Source organism: Pelophylax lessonae (assembly GCF_965119305.1).
Source record: "Pelophylax lessonae genome assembly, chromosome: 9".
Classification (NCBI taxonomy): domain Eukaryota; kingdom Metazoa; phylum Chordata; class Amphibia; order Anura; family Ranidae; genus Pelophylax; species Pelophylax lessonae.
Genome location: NC_138776.1, coordinates 210,136,390 through 210,149,419, shown reverse-complemented (window position 1 = coordinate 210,149,419; position 13,030 = coordinate 210,136,390). Strand labels below are relative to the sequence as shown.

At 42.0% G+C, this 13,030-nt stretch overlaps 1 protein-coding gene across 2 annotated transcripts in view; it reads right to left on the bottom strand.

The window, feature by feature from the left end:
• Window positions 1-13,030, bottom strand: part of NRG3 (neuregulin 3) — a 1,290,624-nt gene that overhangs the window by 88,239 nt on the left and 1,189,355 nt on the right. For both annotated transcript variants that reach the window (XM_082267408.1, XM_082267407.1), the window contains exon 6: window positions 1,104-1,230. In XM_082267408.1, coding sequence (XP_082123534.1) covers window positions 1,104-1,230 — 127 coding nt within the window. The remainder of the gene's footprint in view (window positions 1-1,103; window positions 1,231-13,030) is intronic.

Below are 13,030 nucleotides of genomic sequence, written 5' to 3'. Positions count from 1 at the left end.
TATTTGTTAAAAAAGTTTGAAATATCCAATAAATTTCGTTCCACTTCATGATTGTGTCCCACTTGTTGTTGATTCTTCACAAAAAAATTACAGTTTTATATCTTTATGTTTGAAGCCTGAAATGTGGCAAAAGGTCGAAAAGTTCAAGGGGGCCAAATACTTTCGCAAGGCACTGTAGTTGCAAATATATACGCAGCTTTACTAAGACATACTAAAGTTGCAAAACTGGGCACGGACGCTAAGCTTTCTTTTGCCTTCATCATGAAGAGTTAAACATGATATATTGCCTATATTTATAATAGTTTTATAGCTTTTTTTCCATATACAATACTGAATTACTAATATACTATACTAATATATATATATATATATATATATATATATATATATTTACACTGTATATATTACTTACTGTATATGGATGTGAAATTATACAATCTACTATATTAACTTTATCTTTGCCTTTATGCACTTTTTTAAAAATGGTTTTCTGGTAAATTAAAAGGAGATCATTTAATATAGATTTGTATACCGTATGAGAATTGCAAACACTAAAGGTGAGCTTTTATTTAAACAGTTCTTGGTCCCTGTGGAATAGGAGTGTGTAAATATTGATATAACCTACTAACACCATAGAAGATTGAGAGATGTGATTTTATATGCTGCTGAAGACTAAGTAATTGTGCTGTCATGGTCAACGGGAAGCCAAGATCCACATTCTTTCAGCACAATGGACAGTGCATTGTCAGCTCAAATCACAATACAGAAATAGATACAATGGCAGATACTGATTATTCTTTAAATTAAAAATAAGAATATTGCTGAAGTGGAGAAAAACTGATTATCATCATCTAGAAAATGCGTCAGTAATGATTGCAATGATGGGCCTTAAATAGCATCCATATACAGTATACAGTACTTTGTAGGACTCTTTATCACAATATAATGAAAACTACTGAAACATTTTTTAAGCTCCTTGGACTGACTGAACCATTTGTTATCTTCACCTAGAGAGTTCCTACATACATCAGAGACTTCCACTGGTACGGTAAAATAACATACAAGACATTAACATGGAGGTATGGAAAAATATTTCTACTTACATTATGTAGTTGGACTCTATTTTCTCCGAAACCTTTTGCCTTTGCCAACAAACTGGATGCATTAAGACTATAGTTTTTCCCATTTTGTGTTTCTTTCAGTTGTTCTTGGATAATTTTTGTTTGTCTTCTAAATATAAAAAAATAAATAAGGCATTTGTAAGATTCAACATGAAAATCAGATGCTCATGCGTACAGTTTTACGTTCTATTTTATTTTTTTTTTTTAAAGAGTCATTTAAAATAAATGGATACTGGCGGATTAAAAAACAGAAAAGTCCTGTACATTCCTTATAAACTTTGGAAATAAGATTATGTGATTGAGTTGTCAGCTATGCACACTTCCTGCAAACAACTTCTTAACCATATATATTTCTGTCCTTGGGGGATGCCATTTTAAAAGCCAATATTTATGTTTATTAAGGTATCAGGTGCACAGACTGTGCCACCTGGTGCTTACAACATAAATGTTGCCTTTTAAAATTGTGAGTGGCACCCCCCTTTTTTCTGCAAGGATTGCAGTGCTGTGTATATGGAATGGTTTGTGGCTGTTAGGAGCCTGCACCTGATGCTGAAGGTATAGATAGGGGTTTGCCTGGAGCGGAACTCTCTACTTTAAATATGTTGACCCTAACCCAGTTGATTAACTGAACAGATAAAAGGGAGCTGATGAGCTTACCCTAATGATTTATAACTGGTAAAGATCATTAATCATTGCAGTGATTTTCGTGCAATCTGGTTTTACAAAAAAACAAAACAAAAAAAAAAATCAACCTGTGCATGACTGGGTGTATTGCACAAACACAGACTAGGGGAAACATGTCTTTAAGTAAAGTTGGACTGAACAACCCCAAGTTTGGTTAGCACCAGAACTCCCAAACGTGGAAAAATTGGGACCCAAAACCGCAAACCCTATTAAAGTATATGGGACCTGAACTTGAAAAATCAAAAGTCCCCATTTTGAAGGCTTGTATGCAAGTTATTGGACACAAAAAGGGTTTAGGGGCCCGGGTACTGCCCTGGGGGACATGGATCAATGCATTTTTTTTTTAAATTATTGTTTTTGAAGAAGCAGTGATTTTAATGATGCTTAACGAGGAAGGAAACCCTCTGAAAAAAAATGAGAAAAAAAAAACCCTGTAAAGACAAAGGCATAATGAGCTAGTATGCATCATGAAGTACTTACCTAAAAACGAAGCCCCCCGCAGTGCCGCACGCTCAGCGACAGGACGGCTGACATGTTCAGCCGTCCTACTTCCTGGTTTGCATCCTCTGGCCATCTGATTGGCTGGAGGCGCGATAACATCACTCCCGCCGCATGCGTGCGGGAGCCGCCATTCACGGCACAGGGCTCCGAAGGAATGGCACGGGTGGCCGTTCCTTCAGAGCGCATGCGCCGATGATGTCATTGGCTGCATGCACTGTAAATATCTCCTAAACTGTGCATGTTTAGGAGATATTTATAGCACCCATAGGTAAGTCTTAATATAGGCTTACCTATAGGTAAAAGTCTTTCGAATGCCTGACATTGCTACTTGGATGTTGGGCCTCTGTATGTGGCCAGGCTGTGGAAAAGTCTCACACATGTGGTATCGCCATACTCAGGAGGAGTAGCAGAATATATTTTGGGGTGTAATTGTATGTTTATGTGTGAGAAATACCTTGTTAATTTAACAATTTTGTGAAAAAAAAATAAATATAAAAGTTTTCATTACCAAAACTATTGTGGCCGAAAAATTGCAATTTCAAAAAACTCACTATGCCTCTTACTAAATACCTTGGACTGTCCTCTTTACAAAAAGGGATAATTTGGGGGTTATTTGTACTCTCCTGACATTTTAGGGCCTGACGAAATGAGATGGGTAGTCAGTACATCAGGACTGATCAATTTTCAATGATACGTAGCCCAGCTTGTGGGCTCTATAACTTTCACACAAACCTATTTTCATACACTTATCAGGATTTTTTTTACCAAAGACATGTAGCAGAATACATTCTGGCCTAAATGTATGACAACATTTGATTTTATTGGATTTATTTTAAAACAGACAATAAAAAATATTGTTTTTTTTTTTTTAATTTTCGCTATTTTTTCACTTACATCACAAAAAATAAAAAATCCAGCAGTGAATAAATACCACCAAAAGAAAGCTATATTTGTGTGAACAAAATGATAAAAAATTAATTTCAGTACAGTGTAGCATGACTGAGTAATTGTGATTCAAATTGCGAGAGAACCGAAAGCTGACAATTGGTCTGGGAAGGAAGGGGGTTTAAATGCCCAGTATTGAGGTGGCTAAAAAAAATCCTGATGTCAATCTATCATCAGTCACGACGACCTGGAAGAAAAAGCATTGCCTGTGACAAAGGCTAACCACCGACTGTCTGCTACGTCATCTGACAGTTCTTAAATGGGTAATAAGCAGAGCCACCTGGCATGCTGGGTCAGTGATGTCACATGGGGCAGTGCCACCAGATGATGTCACCAGGTGTCTCCGCCCCTTACCTTTTTAGGAACTGTCAGATGGGGAGCAGGCAGTCGGCGAGTGGATTTTTTTTCTTTTTCTTTTTTCGGGTCCGGCAGTGTGGCGGGGGTCATAACTGGCAATGGGTCTACATTGGGGATATTATTTTTTATTTTTTTTAAAAAGGAATTGTCAAAAACTTTGTGTGTTTTTTTTTTCCTGTACATTTTTTTTGTGAATGAGTAGGGGTACAGTGTACCCCATATGCATTCCCATGGGGGGACCAGGATCTGGCTTATATATTCTGATAAGTCCTCTACCCGCAGATCCCCACAACCACCCAGGGTTGTCAGGAAGAGACCCTTATCCCCATTAACATGGGGACAAGGTGCTTTGAGGTGGGGGCTGTTGAGGGAATGTGGCCTGGTATGGATTTTGGGGGTTCACTCATTCCCCCTTCCTGGCCTGCCAGGCTGCATGATCGGATAGGGGTCTTGCATGGATTTGGGGGGGGGGGAACCTCACTCCATTTTTTTTTTTTTTTTTTAATTTTGGCATTGGGTTCGCTTAAAATCCATACCAGACCAAAAGGGCCTGTCATAAATTGGAAGGGACCCCATGCCGTACTGCCAATGTAGGTACCTATAATAAACAAATGGTATAGGTATACAAGAACATATATAAACTTTACAATCATTTTATAATGCTAGAAGTAACTAAACTGGGATTTGATTTTTGTCATTGAATAGTTTTAATACGTTTTTTCCTTTCCAAATCAGAAAAAGAAAAGCAGAGCAAAGAGCTGTGTTAATGACTATACATGTTTAAAGTACTACACAGGAACACATGGGGAAAAACTTTGCATAGGAGCTGCTCATCACTTTCACTCTCCTCTTTCCTCTGGTACTGGTTAAAACAGACATCCTAGAGAAGACTATCACACTGACCTTTGCACGTTGCCCATTCAGAATACTTCCTGGAAGCTAAAGACATCCTTTCTTTACTGGCACACATCACCACACCACATGAACTACTCACTCACACTAGTAGAGAATACAAAACAATAGTGTGAGTTTAGAAGAAATATATTGTAAATTATCTCAAGCCATGATGGAAGGGTAGCAGCAGAATGGCACAATATGGCTTAAATGAAACTCTGTTTTCCAAATGACCCTATATGGTGGTTTGGTTTTCAAAAATGCGCCTTAGGCGAAATGTATTAGATTAATTATCTGAAAACTGAAGTTTCCCTGCATTGTCCAGGCAAACAACTTCATACTCTTTGATCTTTTTAATATCTATAGTATTTAAATATTCAGCATGTATGCAAATTGGATTTCCAAAGTCAATAAAAAATCAGCACACTGAGATCAAGACCTTGGCAAATCAATCCCTAAAGGAAAATAGTTAACAGTTCCATTAATAATTTCCACACTTCCCTTGATCAATTTGCAAATACAGCATATAGTAAAGAATAAGTGATTGTGAAAATGCAATGAAGTTGCATTTAAAGCATTTCATATCAGTAGTGACATTTTTTGCTTAGCCTAATTTCAGGAAGTGTTAAAGTACAACTCCACCTTCATTAGAAAGCTTATTTTGTGAATATCCATAAAGATCGTTTGTGTCAATAAAGTGGAACCTCAGTCAAAGCTTTTGTTTCGGAAGGGTTGTAATGCCTGGCAAATGTTTTATACTGTCTGTGTCTCTATGGAGGGGCACCCTTTACTACCTATCCTAACAACATAATCTGTGACACCACTTGGATTTTCTTTGCCCCTTGGTAACTATTTTGGGGCAGAGATAATTCAGAATCAAATAGTGATGAGCTCCAATAAGGTTGTTTAACGTTTTTGTTATCACAAACCATTGCATCGATTTACATCTGCACAAACCCAACAAGACCAATGTATGCTACAATGCAAGCTTTTTTTAGCTGGAAATTCACGGAACTCCATTCCGTTACCTCCGAGGCTGGCAGAAGCTTGCTGCTTTCACTTTTATACAAAGAAGCCTGGCTTTTGTGTTTAGTAGTGAAGGCACTCCTCTTCCGGCCACACAAAACCCTCACTGCTCTGAATATGACAGCAGAGGAGAGGGCGGGGTAGGGGTGTATCCTTCGTTGAGGTTGCCATTCTGACTCCTATCTCCTATCAAACATCCCCTTTTTATCTCCTAATGTATCCTATGACAGTTTGCCCTAGCCCTGCACTCTACTGCAACTAGTAACCCTCTGCAATGCAAAGCCAGCACTGTGAGCTTTGTCTCTCTTCCCACAAGAAGTGCAAACATACTTTCCTGGCTTTCTTTTGGCTGTGAGTCCCGGGACACTGAGCTGCCTCCTGTCCATACTGCTTCTCTGCTGTTCCATGGATGGGTGTGCTGCTGTACCCCACCTGTATTGAACTGACATCTCCGGGCATCATCCTGGCCAAGTGCACTGTGGTAAGGGACCTAGGGCACACTACACTCACACATTTGAACACTACACAGAGCATCACCCTCTCCCTAACTTATACCAAATGTTCCTCCTCTCCCCCACTTATCCCCAATAACTCTTCTGCCCCCCCCCCACTTATCCCAAATGTTCCTCATCTCCCTTCACTTATACCAATTTCCCCCCCTCTACCCCCACATATCCCAAATGTCGCCCCCCCCCCCACGTATCCCAAATGTCTCCCCTCTCCTCCTAATTATTCCCAATGTCCCCCCTCTCCGCCCACTTATCTCTAATGTCTCTCCTCCTCTTCCACTTATCCCCAATGTTCCTCCTCTTCCCCAGTTATCCCAAATGTCCCCCTTCCCCCACTTATCCCCAATGTCCCACCTCTCCCCCCATTTATCTCAAATGCCCCCACTCTCCCCCCGCTTATTCCAAATGCCCCCCTCTCTCCCTCCACTTAGCATCAATGCCCCCCCTCCCCCCACTTAGCACCAATGTTCCAACTCTTCCCCAAATTAGAAATTAGCACATTGCCCTCCCCTCATTTACATAGTTACATAGTTAGTGAGGTTGAAAAAAGACATCAGTCCATCCAGTTCAACCTATGATGCGCGCGTGTGTTTGCTGTTAACCGTACATTGTATACCCCTGTATGTTGTGGTCTCTATGTCCCAATCATTTAGCACCGATGACATCCCCTATCCCCCCTCTTAGCACTAATGCCCCCTCTCCCCACTTTACATTGCACTTCTACTGTAAGTTGTAGCTGCTCTTCTGCAGCAGCCCCTCTCTCTGATACTCTGAGGTGGGGAAGAAATGATTTGGGAGTGGGGAGAGAGCTCTGTACTGGAAGGGGGGTTGTAAACGATAATATGTGTTCCTGAACTCTGCTCTCTCTGTGTACCACACTCCTGAACACTGCACACTATACGTAGTACACTCCTGAACTCTGCATTCTGTATGCAGTGCACTCCTGAACTCTGCACTCTGTTCATGGCACAATCCTGAACTCTGCACTATGTTCACAGTACACTCCTGAGCTCTTCACTCTGTATGCAGTGCACTTCTGAACTCTGCACTCCGTACGTAGCACAATCTTGATCTTTGCATTATGTATAAAGCACACTCCTGATCTTTGCACTCTCTACATAGCACACTCCTGAACCCTACAATCTGTGCCAAATGGACTACTGGTATTTAACAATGCCCCATTAAGACCCTCTCATTGTTAGGCGGTGGTACGGAGGAGGCATGGCTGAGTTCCTGCACCTATTCACTGAGAAAAAAAAAGCCCCGCCACAATGTATTGTTAAAAGTGGAAGCCCATCTAAAATGAAAAAAGTGATATACAAACTTTTATTTTTGAAGAATGAATATTGTTTGCATACCATGTATAGCAGGCACTATATGCTGACTGTTTTACCTGTCACTGCATTCTTCTGACCATCAATCCATTGCAGGAATTATATACAGTTGTGCTCATAAGTTTACATACCCTGGCAGAATTTATGATTTCTTGGCCATTTTTCCAGAGAATATGAATGATAACACAAACACTTTTCTTTCACTCATGGTTAGTGTTTGGCTGAGACCATTTAATATCAATCAACTGTGTTTACTCTTTTTTTAAATCATAATGACAACAGAAACTACCCAAATGACCCTGATCAAAAGTTAACATACCCCAGTTCCTAATACCGTGTATTGCCCGCTTTAACATCAATGACAGCTTGAAGTATTTTGTGGTGTTTGTGGATGAGGCTCTTTATCTTCTCAGATGGTAAAGCTGCCCATTTTTCCTGGCAAAAACACTTCAGTTCCTGTAAATTCTTGGGCTGTCTTGCATGAACTATACGTTTGAGATCTCCCCAGAGTGGCTCAATGATATTGAGGTCAAAATACCGAGATGGCAACTCCAGAACCTTCACTTTATTCTGCTGCAGCCAATGACAGGTCGACTTGGCCTTGTGTTTAGGATCATTGTCATGTTGGAATGTCCAAGTACGTCCCACGTGCAGCTTCCAGGCTGATGAATGCAAATATTCCTCCAGTATTTTTTGATAACATACTGCATTCTTCTGTGCCTTTGTAGCTCACACATCCCCAAAACATCAGCGATCCACCTCCGTGTTTCACAGTAGGAATGGTGTACCTTTCATCATAGGCTTGTTGACTCCTCTCCAAATGTAGCGTTTATGGTTGTAGCCAAAAAGTTACATTTTGGTCTCATCACTCCAAATGACTTTGTGTCAGAAGGTTTGAGGCTTGTCTCTGTGCTGTTTAGCGTATTGTAAATGGGATACTTTGTGGCATGTGCGTACTAATTGCTTTCTTCTGCGTCTTTCTTCAAGTACCTTCTTATTGTGCATCTTGAAACAGCCACGCCACATGTTTTCAGAGAGTCCTGTCTTTCACCTGAACTTATTTCTGAGTCTTTTTTTTGCATCCTAAACAATTTTCCTTGCTGTTGTGGCTAAGATTTTAGTTAGTCTACCTGACCGTGGTTTGGTTTCAACAGAACCCCTCATTTTCCACTTCTTGATTAGAGTTTGAACACTGTTGATTGGCATTCTCAATTCCTTGGATATCTTTTTATATCACTTTCCTGTTTTATACAGTTCAACTACCTTTTCCCGCAGACCCTTTGACATATATATATATATATATATATATATATATATATATATACACATATATGTGTTAGCACCCCCCATGTCTCACACGGTGAATATATTTATACAGTATCTCTCAAAAGTGAGTACACCCCTCACATTTTTGTAAATATTTTATTATATCTTTTCATGTGACAATATTGAAGAAAGTGTACAGCTTGTATAACAGTGTAAATTTGCTGTCCCCTCAAAATAACTCAACACACATCCATTAATGTCTAAACTGCTGGCAACAAAAGTGAGTACACCCCTAAGTGAAAATGTCCAAATTGGGCCCAATTAGCCATTTTCCTTTCCTGGTGTCATGTGACTCATTAGTGTTACAAGGTCTAAGGTGTGAATGGGGAGCAGGTGTGCTAAATTTGGTGTTATCACTCTTACTTTCTCATACTGGTCACTGGAAGTTCAACATGACACCTCAAAGAATTCTCTGAGGATCTGAAAACAAGAATTGTTGCTCCACATAAAGATGGCCTAGGCTATAGGAATATTGCCAAGACCCTGAAACTGAGCTGCAGCATGGCGTCCAAGACCATAAGCAGTTTAACAGGACAGGATCCACTCAGAACAGGCCTTGCCATGGTCGACCAAAGAAGTTGAGTGCACATGCTCCGCTTCATATCCAGAGGTTGTCTTTGGGAAATAGACATATAAGTGCTGCCAGCATTACTGCAGAGGTTAAAGGGGTGGGGGGGGGTCAGCCTGTCAGTGCTCAGACTATACGCCGGACACTGCATCAAATTGATCTGTATAGCTGTTGTCCCAGAAGGAAGCCTCTTCTAAAGATGATGCAGAAGAAAGCCTGCAAACAGTCTGCTGAAGACAACCAGACTAAGGACATAAATTACTGGAACCATGTCCTGTGGTCTGATGAGATTAAGATAAGTTATTTGGTTAAGATGGCAGGCGTGTGTGTCGGCAACCAGGTGAAGAGTACAAAGACAAGTGTGTCTTGCCTACAGTCAAGCATGATGGTGGGAGTGTCATGGTCTGGGGCTGCATGAGTGCTGCCGGCACTGAGGAGCCACAGTTCATTGAGGGAATCATGAATGCCAACATGTACTGTGACATACTGAAGCAGAGCACGATTCCCCCCCTCAGAGACTGGGCTGCAGGGCAGTATTCCAACATGATAACAACCCCAAGAACACCTCCAAAACGACCCCTACCTTGCTAAAGAAGCTGAGGGTAAAGGTAATGGACTGGCCAAGCATGTCTCCAGACTTAAACCCTATTGAGCATCTCTGGGGCATCCTCAAACCAAAAGTGGAGGAGCACAAGGTCTCTAACAGACAGCAGCTCCGTGAGGTTATCATGGAGGAGTGGAAGAGGACTCCAGTGGCAACCTGTGAAACCTGATGAATTCCATGCCAAGAGGGTTAAGGCAGTGCTGGTAAATAATGGTGGCCACACAAAATATTGGCACTTTGGGCCCAATTTGGACATTTTAAATTAGGGGTGTACTCACTTTTGTTGCCAGCAGTTTAGACATTAATGGCTGTGTGTTGAGTTATTTGGAGGGGACAGCAAATTTGCATTGTTATACAAGCTGTACACTCACTACTTTACATTGTAGCAAAGTGTCATTTCTTCAGTGTTGTCACATGAAAAAATATAATAAAATATTTACAAAAATGTGAGGGGTGTACTCTATTTTGTGAGATACTGTATGTTAGTAGACATGGGCTTGCGGTTCGCCCGGCGGTCATATTCTTTTACATTGTGAAGAAATTTGACCCATGACACATCCATCAGGTGGTACAGGACAGCCAATTGAGACATTTCAGCACGTGGACATACCCCCTCCCTTATAAATAGACCTGATCTGGCTGCCATTTTACATTCTGCTTTTTGTCAGTGTAGGGAGACGTTTGCTGTGTGGAGCAGGGACAGATTGTCAGTGACACAGATCGCTCGGTTATAGGTCCACAAAAGTCCGTTTAAGGACTGGTATTTGGTATAGGTGTACTATCTATATTCTATCTTTTGTCAGTGTAGGGAGAGGTTGCTGTGGGGAGTAGGGACAGACTGTTAGTGACACAGATTTCTCGGTAATAGGTCCACAAAAGTCCTTTCAAGGACTGGTATAGGTGTACTATTGTTTGGTGTGCACTATATAGGGGTGTAATACACTTATAATATACTTTCTAATATAGAAAGCATATTATAGTGTATTTGGGTACTGCAGAAATGTTGCCTCTTTTGCTGCGTTAACTCTGCTACACACAGTGACAAAAGTTACTGGGAATTTTTTTTTAAAACTGGTGTGATAGACCAGAGGCCCTCCAAAACGACAGATTGAAGCGGGGTGTTATACTTTCATAATAGTGTGTTTGGGTACTGCAGAAATGTTGCCTCTTTTGCTGCATTAACTCTGCTACACACAGTGACAAAAGTTACTGGGAATATTTTTTTAAAACTGGTGTGATAGACCAGTGGCCTCCCAAAACGACAGATTGAAGCGGGGTGTTATACTTTCATAATAGTGTATTTGGGTACTGCAGAAATGTTGCCTCTTTCGCTGCATTAACTCTGCTAGACGCAGTGACAAAAGTTACTAGAAAATATTTTTCATAACTGGTGTGATAAACCAGTGGCCCCCCAAAACGACAGATTAAAGCAGGGTGTTATATACCTTCTTCCACATATACTGCGCTTCTTTAGAGACTTGTGTCACAGGGCCATCTAAAAAATGCCAGGCAGAGGAAGAGGCAGGCCCTTCCGCAGAGGGGGTAGGGCAGGAGCACCAGGCTGGAGCCAAAGTGGGAAGTTGCAGAAGGTGCGTTTGATTATGTCAAAGGACGCACCAGACTTGGTTGAGTGGCTCACTCAGCCTTCCTCTTCTGCACCCTCCTCATCCTCTCTATCTGCACCCTCTTCACTCTCTGCTGTGTGCACCTGCAAAGACACCACCACCATATACCCTCCGCTTGAGTCACAGGAATTATTTTCCGATCCATCATAAGACATTTGCGACGCGCAGCCATTGTTGGCATCGGATCAGGAAGAGGAGGTAGCAACATCCGCCACTCAGCACTCTGATGACAGTACCCAGATCAGCCCAAGGAGGTTGGTCCCCGCTGTTGCTGCCTACTCCGAGATCTCTAATGTTAGTGGTGGGGAAGGTGACGTCGATGATGCACAATTTCTGCAGTACCCAAATACACTATTATGAAAGTATATTGTTATGTAACACCCCCGCTTTAATCTGTTCTTTTGGGGGGCCACTGGTCTATCACACCAGTTATAATACTTTTTTCTAATTGCGTTTGTCACTCTTTGTAGTTGTAGTATTGCCGCAGAACCGCTCACCAGACACAATGATGCACAATACAAATCCACTATAATATGCTTTCTATATTCATCCAGCATTGCGACTTTCTCATCTTACTGCTCCTGCTCCTTGACGTTTTGATCAATGACACGATGCAAGGCACGCTCCAGAAAGAAGGCATGAGGTACGATGTCACTGATGGCACCCTGGCTGCGACTGACCAGTTTGGTGATCTCATCAAATGGCCGCAGAAGTCTGCATGCGTCGGGCATTAGCAGCCACTGGCGCAATGAAAAAAACCCAAGCTCCCCAGAACCTGTCCTGCCGCAGAGTTTGAATGGGTAGTCGTTAACTGCATGTTTCTGCTGGAGCAGCCTATCAAGCATATGCAACGTTGAGTTCCATCGCGTCGGGCAATCACAAATAAGACGTCTGACGGGCAGGTTGTGTCACCACTGAATGTTAGCAAGGCGAGCCATGGCTGTGTAAGATCTTCTGAAATGGCCCGAGATTTTCCTGGCCTGCCGCAAGATGTCCTGGACCCCAGGGTATTTGACAATGAATTGCTGCACGACCAAGTTCAGGACATGTGCCATGCATGGCACGTGTGTAATTTTGCCCTGTTTCAGCGCGCTCAGCAGATTGGCACCGTTGTCGCACACCACTTTACCATACCAACTGTAAAATTGAGCGGTGTTAGCCACTGATCTGCCTGTAAACGCAAAGCTGAAAGGAGTGCAGGACCAGAGTGGTTCTTGGCTTCCAGGCACAACTGACGCAGCACAGCACGGCAACGACTCACCTGGCATTCCGAATAGGTTCTGGGGATCTTGGGCGGCCCAGCGGAAGAGACGGTAGCAGCATTAAAGGAGGAGTCAGCCGAGGAGGAGAGGGAGGACGGAGTAGGAGGAGGAGAAGAAGAGGCAGGCTTGCATGCAATCCATGGCGGTAAAACCAAATCTACACGGGTGTCACAGGTTACATGCTTGACAGCCATCATAAGGTTCACCCAGTGGGCAGTAAAAGTTATATACCTTCCCTGCCTGTGTTTGCTAGAGATACATTCACTTGCCGCTG